Source organism: Mizuhopecten yessoensis, unplaced genomic scaffold, assembly GCF_002113885.1.
Source record: "Mizuhopecten yessoensis strain PY_sf001 unplaced genomic scaffold, ASM211388v2 scaffold11151, whole genome shotgun sequence".
NCBI classification, from domain to species: Eukaryota; Metazoa; Mollusca; class Bivalvia; order Pectinida; family Pectinidae; genus Mizuhopecten; species Mizuhopecten yessoensis.
This window is the reverse complement of record NW_018408905.1, coordinates 24,700-45,990: the sequence shown is the minus strand read 5'-3', so window position 1 is coordinate 45,990 and position 21,291 is coordinate 24,700. Positions and strand designations below refer to the sequence as shown.

General features: G+C 35.6%; 1 protein-coding gene across 3 annotated transcripts; it reads right to left on the bottom strand.

The window, feature by feature from the left end:
* Positions 1-1,677: 1,677 nt before the first annotated feature.
* LOC110466973 lies at positions 1,678-20,994 on the bottom strand. 3 transcript variants are annotated; one of them, XM_021523806.1, is made up of 9 exons: positions 20,904-20,994; positions 17,222-17,656; positions 16,150-16,265; positions 15,169-15,583; positions 14,350-14,465; positions 11,999-12,050; positions 9,456-10,590; positions 7,252-7,562; positions 1,678-5,631 (listed from the first exon to the last, which is right to left on the bottom strand). In XM_021523806.1, exons 2-9 carry the CDS (start codon positions 17,640-17,642, stop codon positions 5,189-5,191), a joined length of 3,009 nt encoding a protein of 1,002 aa, XP_021379481.1. In that variant the 5' UTR covers positions 17,643-17,656; positions 20,904-20,994; the 3' UTR covers positions 1,678-5,188. The 3 variants fall into 3 exon arrangements, with proteins under 3 accessions (XP_021379481.1, XP_021379482.1, XP_021379483.1); XM_021523807.1 differs by lacking the exon at positions 20,904-20,994 and having other exon boundaries at positions 16,197-16,265; positions 17,222-17,309; XM_021523808.1 differs by lacking the exons at positions 14,350-14,465; positions 15,169-15,583.
* Positions 20,995-21,291: the final 297 nt, after the last annotated feature.

Sequence of the window (21,291 nt, the reverse complement as noted above, 5' to 3'; positions counted from 1 at the left end):
CAAGATCAACATCTTAAATCCTTTTATTTATGACCATTTTTCCATCTTGTTGAAAATGACTTAGTTTCAAATATTGCGAGAAGATATCGTTTATCTAACCATGTATAAAGCAACTGGATACAGATATGAGATATCGAGCAGATGTTAAACACCAAACAGGAGTAATACGTTAACATAAATTCATAAAGTGTTGAGCCTAAATCAACAAAAAAAAAAAAAAAAGAATACCCATGTTTCAACAACATCATCATTCAAATTCAAAATCGATAAACTATGGCAAAATTATCAACAAATAAAGGTAGGATGATTGACATGAAGACCCTTGCAAAGGTACAATGGTACAAAGATTAAAAGTAAAAGCACGCGTGTGAGGAAATGTAAAGGGCCAACTTAGGTCAAAATATTTTTTTGTGTAAATTCGATATATACCATAACCCCAGAAGGCCGAAAATCACATGGAAATCATCACTTTGTTTTCCAGATATATAAGTGTGAGGTAACTCTTCGCACCTTTTTGGCGAAAACTTGTTAGCATACATGTCACTTCCGGAGATTCTCTGTGATGGTATAAGAGAGACGAATTCAGCACGGCTCACTATAGCGATGCCAAAAGCCTCCTGTTCATCCGAGGTAACTGTTCTCAATTTGTTATATATAACTTCCCTGTTCCAAAAGTCAGATACTGATATGATCAAAGATGATGTTGGAGTTAATTTTTCTATTTGAGTGACATTTTGACTGCCTATCATCAGAAAAAAAGGACAATATGCCGGGGAAAATATTGTCACAGACCAATCTAAGATTTCACCCCATCTAAGATTTCACCTTTATTGTTGAATCTTACTAGATGCACAAAATAATCATCGTTTATACGATAAATATATCAATAAATAGTGTATAGCTGTATGAGGTTATGAAGTGTATTTTAAATATACGAGTCTGCTACTATCGCATCACCTCTCAATATATTGATACATGTACCTTCTGTTAACTGAAATAATGTAGTCTTCATTATGTACTTTGACGATTTCCATGTCCGTGGTATACATGATTTAATAACTGTACTGCAAAAGCAATTTTACAAGCTTGGCTGTCTTTTTCATTATACTCTTGTTTTGGTCAACTGAATTACATTTGTATTAAAAAAACGGGGTGTTTTCGTTTGCCGAACATTTTGTAGAAAAAGGAAAGGTGTTCACATAGAAAGACAATGGCACTCCGATTATAGTTAGCTTCAACAGTTTCAAACTATTACCACAAATCACATTCACTTTTACATCAAGTCTGTCATAACATAACAGTTCAAATATATCACCATCAGTAGAAATTATGTTACAGTCAAATGTTATATAAGAGTAATTAAAAGTAGTGTTTATTTGTAATAAGTTCCAAAGTGTTATGGTAATTATAGAAATATTCCGTATTTCGTTTTTCTACGTTTTAGTCCGGTGTCCGGAGTCTCCGCAACCGGACCCATATCTAGTTCTCTTTCACGCGTACTTAAAATGGTGATTAACACGGTAGACTGTCGTTAGCTAAAAAATAAATTTCACTGTGTAAATATGTTAATAACCACTGTATATAGCTTTTGTAAATAGTAAATATGTCAACTGTTTGATGTTGTCGTGGTTATCTTTTGGTTGAACAGGAACGGTGTATTTCGACCGTAACACAAATATATAATATAGGTTAAATTTACATATTTCATTTTCATTTATTAAATCATCCGAAACGTGTACAAGAAAAGATAAAATACATTCCGTACTTATATTTCAATTGTAAAATAGCCTTTACATTAAAGTTTCATTTCAATACAAAAACAGTCACAATCATTTCTACACGATTAGAAGTCAAATCCAGAAATATATTACATATATACTACGTTTACTAATCACACAATACAAATGAAGGTCAAGGCTAAGCGTGTAACTCTTCGGTCGTTGAAAACAACAATGCTCTTTGGGAGAATTAAAACTCTTTTAAAATACTCTTATTTATTCTACAATCCAGATAAAAAATGATTTCAGGAAAGATATGGAAATCGTAATTTTATCCGCCTTGCAACCCACAACATTTAGCTTTAGTTTCGATTTGGTGAAGTATGGAAATTTTACGTATTTGTATACAAATGTGGTATTGCCTGTCAAGTATAAGTACAACAATATATAATTATCACTTTGTATTTAATGCATATCATTCAATAATGCAATAATAAAGATATTTTTTGTTATATTGCTTAAAACGACCTATTTTCCACTAGTATTTAAATAATATGTTAACGCTACAAAATGATTACAAAATATCTTTAAGAGTTTTTATCGAATGTCATATCGGGATCACAATCACTACAAATTTAATACAAAATGCTTTTAATATTGAATTTTTTATCATAAATCTCCATCATTTATGACATTTTATCAAACAATATCAGCTTTAAGATAAGACGTTTTAAGAGCAGTTGACCACAGGTGAAAACACTGTTGAAATACAGGTAAATACTGTCAATATAACCAAAAATACTAGTGAAATACAGGTAAATCCTGTCAATATGACCAGAAAACACTAGTGAAATACAGGTTAATCCTGTCAATATAACCCGAAACAGACTATGATCCTTCTTCTTCAGATTTTATTTTTAAAGTGGGGGAATCTAGAACAAGCCAAATGACAGTGTTATATTGTTGTGTAAATAAAATAATTCAAACATTGAAATATTGATCACCACTAACATCTTGAACTTAAAATATTCTGTTTTCATTTTAGATTTCAAATGCAAGTAATGGGACGTTGGAAAAATGATCTATTAAAATAAACAAAATGTAGTCGCCCAAATAAAAGTATTGGTTTGTGTTGAAATAGTCTCTCCGATCGCCCTTCTCCTCTCGGCCACTCTCTCGACCAGTAATAATACACAGCCGAACTAGCATCATTGCAATGACACTAATTACAGTAGGCCAATACCCTTGCTAACTCAACCGTTCAGAAAACCTGGAGACACCCAAGGCAGACAAACCTGGAGATACCCAAGGCAGACAAACCTGGAGATACCCGAGGCAGACAAACCTGGAGACACCCGAGGCAGACAAACCTGACAGATTTGTCACACCTGTCTGTGAGGTGATTATCCATTGTTAACTGTACGGCTATTAGTAAGGTCGCTAAAGTTTTCTCAATTGTCTCAGGGTAAGCTGTCCTGCTAAACAATGAACTCGTGTAAACCTGAGGTAGCCAATTCAGCATATTCTCTGATTAAAAGAAGGAAACAGTTTTTCCCTCACGTGACGTCACAATGCATCAATAATGAAGCTACGTCACACATTTGGAAAAGTCTGATACTGCAAAACGGAAACGGCAACATAATAAAATAAAACCTTTTACAATATATTGACGGTACAAGTAAGAAAGATGAGATTCTTTTTTCAGTGCAAACAGTGTTTGCCGATAAGGGGCATGCTAAATCAATCTGACATGTGTTTTTCGTCGAAAAGATTAAATTTTCAAAATGGTAGCCAGTCAAAGCGCATTATCATGGTTTCTGAGCTTATTCTGCTAGTTGAAATGAAAAATACTCTTTCATTCCCATGGGGGTAGGAAAGAGAATTTCCACCATCGGGATTTTTAAATTTGACAAAACCCTCGGCTTTTCTTATAATCTTAATTACATTTTTTAATGCAATATTTGTGTCTTATGTTATGTAAATCTAATTGATAATCGTATTTTATGATATCTAAATTGATATCAGTGTGTTAAAGTTGTATGCATTAAAGCTAGTATATAGCCTTGGCTATATATTGACTGGAGCAAGTCTACACGCTTTGGATCATAAAGATATCACATTCCAGACTTGCTAAAGTCCGTACAGTAACTCTTAACCCCTTTTGTGGAACACTATTATATATTTTCATTCAGAAGTTTAAGTATAAAATAATATGTTACTAGTGAGGAGATAACACCAATAATGAGAACGAACCAAAGTTATATGAAATCAAAAAATCATTACAAAAAATACAAGTAAAAATTACTAAATAGAACATGATCTGAAGTTTTTAATGTTTACAACATAATCTTATGATTTTTTTGTAATAATTTTTATGTCAAAATATTTTATTGTACAATTCTGACATACAAATGGATTTTGGTAACAGAAAAATGCTGTGAAAACCCTTTTCTTAAAACATGAACAGTGCACACATATAAAAAGAAGAAATACACAGACTGATATAAAAATATATAAAAAATATGGGATTATCATTATGAAATAATAATATAAGATATTATTGAATCACCAATTATTACAAGTAATATGAAGTTGCTTCATAATTTAAACGGCAGGTTGATTGGACATGAACTGTAGACCAGTACAGACAAAGTGTCCATAAGCTCACACCATTCTGAGCTGGAACCCCAGGACAAGCCGATCAGTACCCGCAACAACAAATACATTTATTAAAAAAAACAAAAAACGCTAAGTATCCAAAACATATCTCTGAATAATCTCCAAAGTAAATATATTCAAATAAACACAAGATCTTTGACAACAATACAAAAACGTTTGGACTTCCAATGGAATTTCAGCGCTCAGATTAGATATGGAGATAATAAGGGATATTTTTTGGTTCATTTAAAAATGACAATTGAGGAAGAAGTGATCACAATCTTCAAAGGAATAACCACTCATACAGGCATGACATGGGATAATTCTAATTTTGCTCACTTTCATGTGATATTCCCACTGCATCTCGGCAACGAAACGACCAGTCAATAACTTATTTCTGAATAATAAAGTTATTACTAATATTTGACATATATACTACACAGTTGTGTTCAATGTGGAACAAACAACACTTTGTGACTATTTTATTTCCATTACCGCATATTCCAACTACATATCTCCAGCGAAAACTGGACCGTGATTTGCATCAGATTAACAAAAACAATTTATTCAATAGTTCGTGCTGGTTTTAAAAAGATCACATGGCCTTGAAACAGAGTACATAACGAATCATATTCTCCAAATACGTCAGGTTATTTCAATGTTAAAAATATGAATTGTGACCGAAGGTCATAATTTTTAAGAGGAAAACATTTTATTTCATATCTGCTCTCAAAGAATTCTACGAAAAACTTTTTTGTCTCTGATTATTGAAGTTCACAGCAAAATGATTAAATCATAACTTTGATGACCATTTATGATGTTTGTAAAACTGGGTCGAGTCGTTCTTGAGGTTGAAATATTTTTAGGGTGAGGTTAAATTCTTCCAGAATTGGTTTGATTGGAATCACAATGCCAGATCCAGTGGCTGTGTCGGCTCCAACCAAGATACCGACACAGATAAGGGAGTTATCGTCCCTCACTTGGAACACTCCTGCGCCAGAGTCGCCGGGAGTGGAGAAAGGCGGGAGCTGACAGTCCTTCTCCTGACACTGTCGGTTCTCAATGTAGTAGACCCCCCTCCATCGCTCTGTCTCTGAGGTTCTACCGTACAACTTGGAACTGAATTCGGATGTCTCAATTCCTCTGTAAGTCCCGTACGTCACACCGGAAGCACTTCCGAACTTGACGACTTCCCGACCTACAGTAGGCTCACCACATTCACCATGGTTGAATAGCGGTATATTCTCCGATATTCCTGAAAAAGAATAATAATTGACAACCGATTGATACATTATTTTGTAATAGATGTGATGAAAAACTACATATTGATACATTTTGCCAAATTTAATTTATAAATCCAAATAATATTTGTGCATATTATTTTCAAAGGAGTGTATGTAACTTTTTTTTCTTGAAATATATCATTTTAATGCTTTACAAAGTATGACACCTTTCTGAAGCCCTTTATAACTTTAAACACGTTTGTGTAAACAATTCTTTTGTTTTTATTTCTATCTGAATACTATTCATTACATACTATTTAGACTCTGGATGACCATTATATCTCTATAAACTATTATATTAATTGATATTTGATATAATTAACATTAATATGCTGTAATGATACAACTATTTAAAAGTTAGTTTGTCAACGCAGAGAGTCAAACAAAGTATTTTTGTTTAAATACACCATTGGTCCTTTACTCCATTAGGCTATCATCCGTGATACTGGTCAAAAATGAAATATAATTCTGAAGAGTTCCGAAGCATGTTTATAAATACAACAAAAAGAAATTTATCAGTAAATCACTTTATGACGCTACCGATTCATAACATTTGGATACAGCAGATAATTTAATCCTATACTACTATTTCAAGTACACCATATCAGGAATGACTCCTGCTGTCAGGTTACGTCCATCAAAATCTTTCAGAAGTATTAAACACCCGTCAACACAAAAAGAAATAAATACCTAGTAGAATGATTTTCTTAAACATAGCTACATTTAGTTGACATAAATATGCTAGCAGGATAAATTTCTTGAGCATAGTCCTATTAAGTGAAACAAATATCAAGTAGAATTAAAATCTTGAAAATACTAACATACCATGGGAATTAATATTTGGGTGGATACACTTCTTAAACATAGCCCTATCAAGTGGAAACACCAATCTAGAAGGACTGATTCTTGGACATAGTCTTATAAAGTAGAAATAAATATAGCCACACATATTGAAATAAATATCTTGTAGAACAAATTTCTTAAACATAGCCACAATAAGTTGAATTGCATATCTACTAGGGTAACTTTCTTGATTAGGCCACACACAATGAGAATGAATATCTTGTAGGATTGATGCATTGTAATAAGACTGCAGATTAATACTAATTAAGTAAATGTTCCATCAGAAAACTCCCTCAGGTGTCCAGATAAGTTTTTAACATTAACTTGGATTAATCAGTTTAAAATATATGACATAAATTATAATCGTTATCATCCTCGATATCCAGGGGTTACGCTCACTTTCGATCCCTATAACCCTGGAATATGTCATAGCAAAATTGAAGGCACGCGGCTAGCTATTTGATTGGGTCAGGTACAAAAACCTGACCAATCACTAGGCTGATACTTGTCCTTTATAGATTACAGAGGAGAGATGCCCGACTTCAACGCCAGTAAGTTTTATCGTTACACGACCGCGAGATTCTTTTGATGTAATCAAAGGATCAAACTAGTCTTCTCGTCTCGTCCACAAGGTGCTGCACACTGAGCGTTCATTTTTGCTATGATGTATTCCAGGGGTGCAGAGAGTGTAAGTGATCGTAACCCCTGGATATCGAGGATGAATCGTAATATGTGAAAAGGTAGTAAACCTCGTCCAGTGAGTTGTTCCTGGCTGTAGGCTGCAAATCCTGGTGACGAGGGCTTTCTCTCCGGAACAGTGATCTCTACGACAGCTACATCTATCGAGGTATCTTCGTTCAGACTGTACTTCAAATTAACAACTTTACCACATATCCGTGCCTCCTCCGGAAAGGCCGTGTCTCCGTTGCTTGGTTGCAGGACAGTAATGTCAGGTAAGCTATCTCCAACGAATCTATAGTTGCCATAAACAACATGTGCACACGTGATGAATCCGATCTTATCATCATTCAGCTGCACAAACGGGCCAACGGTACCAAACCTGTTACACAAATATGTAAATGTTTTTATTTGTGGAGATGGAAAACGGCAGACGACAACAGAACTTTGCCATATTAGACGTTTCACACATGTAAGCTCACGTGGTTAATTAAATCCCATAGTACGTAGAGCATTTCCTAAATATTTGTTTACGCATGAGTCTATTAGTTCTCTGTTGACTTAAATGTCTAACATACGTTTGATGGTTACCTGTTAAAAAGCATAAATCAGATACTGACAGCTACGCGTTGTCCCCAATATTTGTTTTGCAGCATAATTTGGCGCGTTTTTTATATTGGATAGTTTAGAACGCTTATGTTGCACATATATCACTTCATCATAAGCGAAGCTTATTATTAAAATTGCAAAAAAACATATAGTTCGTTTCAATTAAGTGTTTTGATGTTTAGCAATAAAATGCACAAATTTGCACCAAATATGTGGGAGGTCACTGTGTTAACAAAAAAACACGGTGCAGTGTGACTGGTATCTTTTATGCAGATATTGCATTGTTGTAATCATAGGTCATCTAAAGATTTCATATTTAATTATTACATTAATCCTCCCAAAGGTTATAGTTTTGTAACAAAACTAATTATGTCGAACCGGTCTCAAAGTTTGGTAAACTATAAATCGAAACATCTTCCGAGTGAGTAACCGGTTAATCTGTCAATTTGGTTATCAAGTAATAAACGACAGCAATCAAATTAATATAATATGTATTAACACCACAAACGTAACATATATATTAATTAGCATGATACTTTACTCGTGTATTTCAAGCTAGACGCAGGGAAACGTTTCATTCACAGATGTATACTAAGTAAGTTTATTTCATTGACAACAAATGTTTGGATACAGTATTTTAAGTACAGGGATTCAATTACAGTTATCTCTACTCGAAATCATATGCGGAAATATTATTTTTTAAAACAAACTTTGATCGACAAAAGTTTAAAGCCATGTTTCCTTATTCAAGTGTGTACTCTTTGGATTATATTTACATCTCGCATGTAAAAGCAAGCTCGACCTCTTCCAGAGGATATTTTTAACCTTTATATTCTGGCTTCTGTTTTAAATGTATTCAGGCTTTTTATGGTGTTGGTGGCATCTCTATGTCAATATTTACAATAAAGAACAAAGGCAACACAAACATGTAAGTCTGAGTACTGTTTATTACAAAACTATCCTATTTAGTCGCATCTATAAATAATTTGTTGGTCTAACTCAGGGCTCCCCAAAGGGAAAAGTATATTTCCGACTTTTCGGTTACAGCGTATTTGATTTGGATACCGGTTCGTGGTCTTCCGGCCTAGTAATGGTCTAACCGGCGAACCGTTGCCAGCCCTACTTTCTACACAAAATGCAGTGTCTTGAAGTCTAAGTGTAACACTCTGATGTGATGTTGGGCTAACCTTGATAACAGTTTACAATATACTCAGACGATATAAACAATTATATATTGTTTAATATATGTATCATGCAGTGTGATATATCTTTGTGTGAAAGTTTGCCAAAAAAATGGAGACTACAGTAGGAAATGCCTTGCTTAGCTGTGTGTTTACCTCGAATAAACATGTTTCCATTTACTCGGCAAATTTGCGCAAAGAGGAAGTAAGATTTTCAATAATAAAAGTGAAAATGTATCGCTAGTAGTCCCTAGAAAAAAAACGACAACGTTACACACAAAATGGGAACTCGTCTTAATTCTTAAAGACCACAGGTAGGAAAAAAGAAAAGAGATGAAACAAATGCATAACATTCCCCCACAGAGACAGAAAAGCATGTGGTCTGCAGTCGTAGAAGAGAAAAGATCCGCCACGTCCAACGAGAAAATCACGAAAGACTGCAGAAAGAAATTATGTTTTGTATATCGATCATGAATTGGACTTACCTGGTCGTATAGTCGTCAGCAGAGCCGATGTTACATCCAAAACTGAGAGGAGTGTGTAGAGCGTCGGGACACATCACGTGATGTAGGGCGACTTGTCCCTCCCTTACGTCGACAGGAAGCACGTCATTACCTATCTGTATTTCGCGCGGAAATAACGGCTCATTGTCTGGAACAAAGCCTTTGAAATGACAAAGAATAACCAAACACGTCTTCTTTGTGAAATTACCTCCAACAGATTTTACCGGTGAAGACATGATGCCTCGCAGGTTTGAATGATCGTTCCAAAGTTTGTCGCTGTGTTGTTTAATGGATTGTGCTACCAATCCCCTGTCAGCATCTGACAATATATAATTTTGTTCGTGGCTGTGACGCAACACTTTCCGACCCTCGTCACTGGAAACGGTTGGATCTCGAAACAGCACACGGTAGCCAGACTCGGTTGTTTCGCTGCCATGTATAATTGTTTTTGTGTATATAACAAACATTTTCAATTTCTCTGGATGTAGTTCTCCAAAGACGATATCAATGCATTTATCTTTGTATTTCTTCCTCAGTATTCCTTTGACAATGTATGGCTTTGTTTCAAGATATGTGTCCTCACACTTCGACAGACATTTCCTAACGATCTCTTCGTCTGTATAACTGACCAGAAGTCCCACCATCTCGTTCTCTTTCGAGTAGAACGCCACTTCCATCGGCGTTAGCATTTCTTTGTTTTTCAAATCAATGTTAGGGAAAAATACACTATTTATTTTCTTCATTGCGTCTGCCCCATTTTCAATCATTTTTATAACATCCAAAGAATTGCCCGCTGCTGCAGAACGATGTAGACCGATCCATTTCTTAAAAGAGTCTTCTGGTGCAACAGGTGGAGCTATACCACGTGAATATTTCCATACATCGTCCCTGACAAGTGGAACTACCTCACGTGAATCTTCCCTTATATCGACCCTGTCCAATGGAGCTACATCAAGTGAATCTTCGCTGATATCGTCCCTGACAGACGGAACTACATCACATGCATCTTTCCGCCTGTCCCCCGTTACCGTTTCGGCTGTCATCAAGCTGACTGGAGGTGTAGGACCTTTGGGAAAGCTATGGTATCCATCATCCATTATAGATCGGCCAGTTTTAACTATGAATTAAATAAACCACGTGTTACAGTAATTGAAAGTTTGAAATAATGGATTATGTAATAATCATAACAACACATTTGTCTTTTTTCTCTGTCTATTTCGAATTATTTTCCTTCTGGTCAGTAGATATATTTAAAACCTCGATATAATATAGCGTGATTGTACAGTATATAATATACAATAGTCATATTCATATATCACAGCAGGTGAAATGTCAAAGAGTGATGTTTCGATGTCTTGTGCGATATATACTTGCCATCATTTGGCAAATGCTTGTTCATACGCTATACTGAGTTCTAAATCATGCTAATTAATAATAATAATAATAATTCGAGGTTCTTATATACCGCTTTATCACAACGTTGTTCGTAGGTCGTCTCAAAGCGGTTAACAAATTATTATCCGTGGTTATAGGGCCTTTGCTACCAGCCAATATCTTTCTCAACTCCCTGGGGAGCATACAGCCAGTGCTGCCATTTCGATGCTCATAGATAGCATTCTACAATTCTAGCACTGCCTAACCACATACTTATTTACAGCTGAGTAGACTGGAACAAGCGGAGAAAAGTATCTTGCTCAAAGCGATAAAAAAAACAAAAGATACAACACAGTGCCGTGTCGTGACTCGAACCCGCAACTCTTCGGTTACGAGCACGGCGTTCTACCACTACACTACCGTGCCTCCTACGATGAAGATGAAAAGGTGTCCTACTAGTCATCCAAACGTTACACATAAATATTTCACTAGTTGTGCTATATGAGCCTTTACATAACATGTCTTATTTCAATACGCAATAGAAAATCCTACATCACCCTTTCATACTATTTATGTATACTCTTTATTTGTAATAAACCAACAAGAACACATATAAAAAAAGAATAAATACTTCCTTGGATGAAAGCTCGGTTTTACGTCAATACATCTCATATAACAAATGGATGAAGGGTGACACCATATTAAGTAGAGAAAAATTACAGAAAGGAGCCGACGATCGACCCAGTCAAGTTCCGCTACATTCCTCCCTCCCTTTACTAAGTCTTCTCCCCCCGAAGACACAACTATCTACAACCCAGGTTCTAACTCCCTGTCACCACAGGGAGGGCTACAGACACCATCTGTAACAGAAAAGAGAATAGTGTGCTTCTGTCGGGGATCGAACCCTCGAACTCTAGGTTCCTAGTCAGACGCTCTACCACTGAGCTAAAGGGAAATTCCCTACAGCTGACGCTTGTAAGGCAACCTAATTAATTCACATCTCTTACGCTATTCCCCCCTTTTTTCAAACACCTACCCAGTCTCTTTGTTCATATAACAAATGGATGAACGGTGACACCCTGCCCAGTATAGAAAAAAAATTACAGAAAGGAAATGATAAAGACATATCAAGAGTATAAGTTGGAACTTACCGTAGATGTAGGAAGAGTATGCAGACTTCTCGGGATGTTCGTTCATGTGAGTCTGTTTTAAATAATGATTACAAATAATGGAAGGTAACTATAAGCTATAGTCTGAGTCATGCATCCTTACATATCTAAACTGGACTTTCCCAGTCTTTGAGTTGGTAAGATTTAAACGTGACCATCAATCACCAAAACTCAAGGACGCGTGCATTTCCTGCAGGGGTTACTTAACGTAGTCAGCTCCACTTATATTTTTGGAAAGCATTTCCCTATTAAAATATTTCAGGAAATTCTGAGGAAAAAAATCGTTATCAAACTCTTTCCTACTGTTTAAGCAGGAGTATCCAGTTGAGTAAATAAATAAATAAATAAAGACAGAGGAATTGATATAAGAGACGTTGTGAATTGAAACCGATAATGAATAAATTCCCTCCTGTAAGTGGAAACAGTTTGTAAGTAAGCTTGATTCAGGGTTTCCAGCTCTAGAAGCCTTTCGAAATTTAAGATAGAAAATATGTTTGGGTCGAAAAAAATAGCATGTTAATATAACGACAAGTTATAAATTCAAACCAATCATCATACAATAATATAAATAAAGATTTGTAAATTATTATACCTAAAGATAACGTATATAGTTGATATAATCATAATATAGCTCTTTTCATGATAACTTAAAAATCATCAATACAATAAATATCAATATAGTCTATGTTACTGATGTAGTTAACGGAATAAGAACTAATAGGTTATGGAATGACAAATAACTAATTGTCTCCCACAACCACTATGGGCTTCTTCTCATGACTCATTGGATAAACCTTCTAAGAGTTGGAAAACATTTTTGATTAACCACTAGTGGGTTACACCCTGGAAGTGATTTCATTTGTCAATCTTTGATTTATGAAGTCACGTAACAATGCTTTTCGACGTCATTTTCCATTGTGACGTCATTTTCCATTGTGACGTCATGCTCCATGGCAATTGTTTCCCCAATCGGAGACACACATGATGTATTTTTAGTTAGTTAACTCGAGTAAGATAAACATGATAACCAATCGTTACTCGTTGAGGAACCTCTATATATATAGTTTTATTATAATTTACGAAATAACTGTATATTTCTGTAGTTTGTTTTGTATAGTTTTATGGCCAATTAGCAGTTTGAGCCATTTAAAACAAAACAAGACTGTAAATATAGGCGTCCACAACAAGGATTAAATCAAACCTAAACTAAACATTTGTTTTTTCACGCACATTTTTTTATCGACGCTTTCAGTAATGAAATGTCTGGCTGTAAATGAGGCTAACAATATCTATGATCTATGTATTTATGGGTAATGAATATCACTACGGTTTAACGGTTGTTCTTTTAGTATTTAAGGTTAGGTACGTCATATATTATATATATTATTAGTATTATTGATCTTTTGGCTTTAAATGTACATTCGGTTTTTCGTTGAAATATTATCATTGCACATATTTTGTATATAAGCATTTTATATAAACAATAGAACCGTTTTTTAGATAGGTATTAGAAACAAATAATATTTTAAGACTCTTTCATGCCCAGGGGTGTAGGATAGGGAAATTCCAGCCGAGGGGTTTTCAAATTTATTATTATCACACATTTAAATATGTGCTAGATTTCGACTGAATAAGAATTTGAGCTTTCTTTCCTTCGCAGGGAAACAAAGTAAAGTTTGCTTTTGTATTCCCTTATAACCATTATGTTATCGTTGATATAATGATGTAGAGATGTTCCCAACCAATCGATGGTTGATCCAGACTGCATGCAGTATTGGAGTGCTATTGGGCGAATGGTCCCTATGATTTCTGACAGCAGACTTCCCTGATTCGGCTTAGTGAGATGTTTTAATTGGTTTAGTGTCGAGACATCGGTTAAACAGACAATTTCAAAAGCTCGCAAAATAAAGTTTTCAATTCCGGTTTTTGTTCAAAACGAGCGTTCATACCAAACTGAAGAATCTTATTCCAAATAGTATCTAACTCTCATTATATAGTTTTCAGAATTAGATAAAGACTCGAAGCTTAGCGAGTATCTTTTGCAACAAATTAATTGATGAGAATTAGATTAAGATGATAATCAACATAACCAGGGTGAGTATATTTTGTTCCTGTAACGATCATATTATATTTAGCAAGCCATATGTCTTTTTTTCGGAAATATATTATTATCAAATCGATCGGAAAACACCTGCAAGGAATTATGATGTATTAACAGAAGACGAGGTTACACAAAGCATTGTTGCATGGCGTCGTACATAATTAGACGATTAAGGAAATGGCGTACAGGGTAATACCCAATAGTGAGTGTATAAGTACCGGAGCAAACTTACGCTGTCGTCTGCATCGTCAGTCTCATTACTTGTAATGGTAGGCTCATTATCATCTGGCTGTTCCATGTCTGATAAACCTTCATCTTCTGCTCGACATTCCTGTAAATTCGTCTCTCCTTTTCGAAGCACAAAAACAAACACTGACTTAGGAAAACAATATAGCAATAGCAATATATATAACCTAACCTTTTGGGAGAACGTGAAACCCGAACAAAACGAAAATACATCCCTAGCTATCTTCATAAAAACGCGAACAAAACGATAATATATGCCTTCCCGTTTTTATATAATTTTATTAAATTTTGACAACTCTCCCTCACCAATGAACCTATGGACCGGGGTTCGAACCCGAGACACTCCGAACTCAAGACAGACGCTCTACCAATTGAGCTATCTGGTCGCCGACGATCGACCCAGTCAAGTTCCGCTTCATTCCTCCCTCCATTTTATAAGTCTTTGCACCCAAAGACAACTATCTACAACCCAGGTTCTTACTCCCCGTCACCACAGAGAGGGCCACGGACACCGTTTGTAACAGGAAAGAGAATAGCGTGTTTCCACCGGGGATCGAACCCTCGATCTCCAGGTTCCTAGTCGGACGCTCTACCACTTAGCTAAAAGAAAATTCCCTACAGCTGACGCTTGTAAGGCAACCTGATTAATCAACATCTTGTATACTATTCCACCCTTTTTTCCAACACCAACTTAGATTCTTTGTTCATATAACAAATGGATGAACGGTGACACCCTGCCAAATATAGAAAACTATTACAGAAAGGAAATGATAAAGATAGATCCAGAGTATAAGTCGGAACTAACCGTGGTTGTAGGAAGAGTATGCAGTCTTCTCGAGATATTCGATCATATGAGTCTGTTTTGCTTCCTTAGCTAGGTCTAGAATACTTCGTCCATCAGCAGTTGTTTTTTCCCTTTCAAACCCTTTGGCGACTAATGCCTCACAAATAGAAGTCATACCTAATCGAGCAGCATGGTGAAGCGCAGTATATCCTTGGGGGTCAAAACTTTTACCTTTGTCCAGGCAGAGGGGATATTTTCCTATCAGGTGATATATCATTTTGATCTGTCTATTACTTGCTGCAAAATGTAACACAGAAGATCCACCCTTGGTCGTTGTATTTATATCGACACCACTGTTGACTATCTTGTCTAACCACTCCACGTCTCCCTTCTCGGCACTGGAGAGTAAGTCTACAATTGTATATCTCCTCCATTCCTTTAAACAACAGTTAGAACGTGTCATTAATATGGTGACTAAAAGTCTGCCCAGTACATGGATGTCTCTATGAAGGCGCTATTTGAAATACATGGAGCTATTTTAAATAATGATTACAAATAATGGAAGGTAACTATAAGCTATAGTCTGAGTCATTCACCCCTACATATCTAAACTGGACTTGCCCAGTCTTTGAGTTGGTAAGGTTTAAACGTGACTTTAGGGGTGAATGGGTTTCACCAACAATCAAGTACGCGTGCATTCCCGGCGTTACTAAACGCAGTTAGCTCCCCTTATATATTTTTCAGAAAACGAATTTTTATTAAAATATTTCTTGAAATTTTTAGGTTCTCCGGTAGTGATCATATTATATTTTGCAAACCATATGTCTTTTTGTCGAAAATGTATTATTTCCTGGTCGATCGGAAAACAATTGCAATCAATAATGACGTATAAGAAGAAGATGAGGTCACACAAAGTATTGTTCCATGGCGTCGTACATAATTAGAAGATTGACCAAGGAAATAGCGTACAGGGTAATTGTATAAACACAGAAACAAACTTACGCTGTCGTCTGCATCGTCAATCTCATTACTTGTAATGGAAAGCTCACCCTCATCTGGCTGTTCCATGCCTGATAAACCCTCATCTTTTGCTCGCCCTTCCAGTAAGTTCGTTTCTCCTTTTGAAACACAAATCCAAATATTGACTTACGAAAACAATGTGACTAGCAATATATATTACCTAACCTTTTGGGAGAACGTGAAAACCCGCACAATACGACAATACGTCCCTAGTTATCTTCATAACACCCCAAACAGAACGAAAATACATCCCTAGCTATCTTCATAAAAACCCGAACAAAACGAAAATAAATTCCTTCCCGTTTCCATATGATTTTAGCTTTCGGGGAGACTTTATATCCCGACCAAAATGAAAGTACTTTACATCCTGTATCCACTTAACTTAAACTTTTTTGTGGGACTTTAAATCCCGAACAAAACGAAAGTACTTCACTTCCTGTCTCCATATAACCTTAGCTTTTAGGGGGACGTTATACCCCAAACAATAACAAAAACATATCCCTCCCCGTCTCCATATAACCTTAGCTTTTAGGGGGGCGTTATACCCCGAACAATAACAAAAGCATATCCCTCCCCGTCTCCATATAACCTTAGCTTTTAGGGGGGCGTTATACCCCGAACAAGAATAAAGTATATGTAGATTTTGTGATACATTTCATAGATATATCAAATTAATCATTTCATATCTAAATATTTATCTCTGAGCAAACATCATGTGTACACTATCGTTACGTTTTATGGGGACAACATGTTTTTCGTGTAACCCAATGTATGACGTCATTTTGTGGATAATGGTCAAATACAAATAAATGTTTTGAGACAAGAAAAATCATTGCAAGTCTTGTGAATATTGTTTTGATTTCATTATGATACAGTGGTCCTTAGGCTTAATAATAAAAACATTCGGTTTTCAATTAAGCTCAAGTGTTTCATTATTATATCGCATAGCACATAGCAAAGCAAAACGGGTACCGAATCCAACAGATTTTTAATTTTACTGAATCCCACTGGTTTTTTACTTATCCGTACTATAAACAGCACACACAACACATACCAATTGCGTGGTCACTCTCTGAGTTTCGGATTTGCCGCACCAAGTCGTTTTTCTCAAACCTTTCTGCCAGCTCTAACGCACTCAGTCCATCCGACGTCTTCGTATGTATGTCAAATCCAGCTCGCAGTAGTTCCTGGAATACACCAATACTTCCTGAAAATGCACAGCAGTTATGTAGTGCGTTATATCCTTGCATGTCGAGGCCATGACCTATCTCTATGCATTCGGGGTAGTTTGTTAGTAGATGTGAAACCATTCTAGCGTGACCTCCATATGCAGCGAAGTGTAATACGGAGGACCCTCCCGCTGTTATTGACCCTATCGGCACGCCGTGCTTCACTGCCTCCGTCAGAGCGCCCACGTCTCCGTAGGTGGCGGATTTAAAAAGGTCGCTTACTTTGTGAAGTTTCTGAGACGCCATTGTGTCGCAATAGTCTGAAACATAATATAAACATCTTCAATAGTTAAATATTTTTTCTTATAAAAAAAAATAAACAAATAAAAACAAAAGGACTTTTATAGCTGGCTTGATGAAATTATACCTTAAAAAAGGCCTCTTGACCACTTGATTTTGCATACATACAAAACTAAAACCTCCACTAATTACTCAAGATGATCTGTTGATATCATCATAACTCAATTTATCTTAGTTACCAGAACCAGCCCTTATCCAAGCTTAAAGGGCATAATGTATTTGTGTAAGTTCATGAATAAACAAGCACTTGGGTAAAGCCATTTGAAGAATATAAAACTGAATAAATAAAAACTAGAAAAGAATCTGATTGGATCTGTCCTTTTTTAAATAGTTTGTTTCACAGTTATGTTGTAGCATTTGAAAATGCTACAAGAATAAAAGCGACAAGAATAAAAAGCTGTGGAAAAAATCAAACAATAGGAAAGACATAAAAATAATTCAAATATTAAAAAAAAGTATATACGTTAAAGTGAAAAAAAAAAATAAGTGCACGCGAGGAACGAATATGTTAGACGCTTCGAGAGTGTAAATACTCTACGGGTTTTACCGTTGACATTATTTTTAAACTTATAAAAATAGACATACGTGTAATGCTTGGTACGATTACGTTATAATTTCTCACGATTGTCGGTAAGATGACATTACAATATTCCAGGTAATTCTTGGTAAAATGTTGTTATAATACTCAAAGTAATTCTTGGTAAAATGGCGTTATGATATTCCAGTTAATTCTTGGTAAGATGACGTCACGATATTCCAGTTTAAGAATCGTGTGTATATTAACCCGAGAGGAACATAATGGGAACGCTATAAATAGCTCTACCGTCTACAAACGACCATGACCGTGACGGTTTTGAGTACGTAATGTCCCAACAAAACGAAAGTGAAGCAGAATCAGTGAAACCGGGCTAAACGGCCTACTAACCATGAGGATATACTTGCTATATACATTCTGTAGTGCATATCATTAACATATTGAATTAAAGATTTTTGTGGAGATATCAACCTAGTGTTAGTTTGTGCTCAGTCATGCCATGAACATAGTAAACGAAATACACTGCAATTATATGACAATTACGTTTTAGATACGCTACACTTATAACGAATAGACATACTTATATTTTTCATTGAAGTCTCACCTTTTAATAATGTATAACATATACACAAATATATAAAACGTAATTTAAATTATTTAAACCATTCTGTTATGATTTAGGAGAGAATAGTTTTACATCTGTAGCTGTACATATGTTGTTGTCGTACAAGGTATAGTACTGTACATATGTTGTTGTCGTACAAGGTATAGTACTGTACATATGTTGTTGTCGTACAAGGTACAGTACTGTCATATGTCGTTGTCGTTCAAGGTATAGTACTGTACATATGTTGTTGTCGTACAAGGTATGGTACTGTACATATGTTGTTGTCGTACAAGGTATAGTACTGTACATGTGTTGATGTCGTACAAGGAATAGTACTATACATAGGTTGGTGTCGTACAAGGTATAATACTGTACATATGTTTTTGTCGTACAAGGTACAGTACTTTCATATGTTGTTGTCGTTCAAGGTATAGCACTGTACATGTTTTGTTGTCGTACAAGGTACGGTACTGTCATATGTTGTTGTCGTACATGGTATGGTACTGTACATATGTTGTTTTCGTACAAGGTATGGTACTGTACATATGTTGTTGGCGGACAAGGTATAGGACTGTACATATGTTGTTGTGGTACAAGGTATAGTACTGTACCTAGGTTGCTGTCGTACAAGGCATATTACTGTACATATGTTGTTGGCGTACAAGGTATAGTACTATACATAGGTTGGTGTCGTACAAGGTATAATACTGTACATATGTTGTTGGCGTACAAGGTTCAGGTCTGTCATATGTCGTTGTCGTTCAAGGAATAGTACTGTAGATATGTTATTGTCGTACAAGTTATAGTACTATACATATGTTGTTGTTGTACAAGGTATAGTACTGTGCATATGTTGTTGTCGTACAGGGTATAGTACTGTACATATGATTTTGTCGTACAAGGTCTAGTCCTGTACATATGTTGTTGTCGCACAAGGTATAGTACTGTACGTAGGTTGCTGTCGTACAAGGAATGTTACTGTACATATGTTGTTGGCGTACAAGGTTCAGGTCTGTCATATGTCGTTGTCGTTCAAGGAATAGTACTGTAGATATGTTATTGTCGTACAAGGCATAGTACTATACATATGTTGTTGTTGTACAAGGGATAGTACTGTGCATATGTTGTTGTCGTACACGGTACAGTACTGTCATATGGTGTTGTCGTACAAGGTATAATAATGTACATATGTTGTTGTCGCACAAGGTATAGTACTGTACGTAGGTTGCTGTCGTACAAGGAATGTTACTGTACATATGTTGTTGTCGTACAAGGTATAGTACTGTACATATGTTGACAAATATTAGATACTCATCCATAACAACAATAGATTCGAATGTGTGCTTCGTTAATTATCATTTAACACATGTCCACGTAAATATATATTTTAGAACCGTATACATACATGGCACAATATCAATGTACACCCAGTCATATCTCAATGTAAACATCCTAAGTACATAACAGTTATGATTTAGGACGGCAGTGTATAATTAATTGAAGATCTATGCACAAAAGCTGCTATAAAACAGTTGTAACGAAGCTCTATTTAAGATAAGCAATCCTACAATACAATGATTGTTTCAATACCGGTGTGACACCGCGTATCTCTCACAGCATTTGAGATGTCCGGCACAAGGTCACGATATAATACGAGTCAACGTGTCAGGATCAAACACTGAGATTATATATATAAATGGCACAAAGCAGTTAGGTGGAAGTTTTTAGTTGTAGACCTGAACAATTTTCACTGACAGGGTTTGTTTATCAGTTAATTGATATACATTTTTGTATAAATATATACAGGCGAGATAGACACGTGTGGTGACAAAGATATGTATCTGGCACGTAGAAACCTATATACTGGTACGCAAGTGAATCTACTAAAGTTTTAAACAGGAAAACAGAACGACAAACACTGCTTGTTGCACCCACCTGTCCCCCTGCCCTCTACCCACTCTTAACGAATCCACTCTGAACAAGGGTTTGCTCATAACAACAAACCCTGTTTTACTACTTATCGTGTATTGTATATCATGTTGAACAAAATAAAGTTGATACTAACCATAGGCAGCAAATAGCAATGCTGGATGACAGGTGTTCCATCCCCGACTTCGGTCACCAATTAATTGTACATATAAATACTACCGTCTTGGGAAAACATAGCTACTTTCGTTTTGTATATATAATGTACGGTACTTTCACTTTCTGCATTAAAATAACGAAACAAGAAAGATTGTTTGGAACTGATTAAATAACTGTAACTTGACAGTTCATATGCGACATATTCGAGATAAAAAAGAAGAAGAACCGTAACTAAAAGCTAACATAACTTTGGTAAAAGGAAAAAACAGATGATCTGAGAGGAAGTACATACCTTTTGTTGATTTTATCTAAAAAAATATACATTTAAATTTCGTATGTAAATTTGAAAGAAATAGCCAACATCTTGA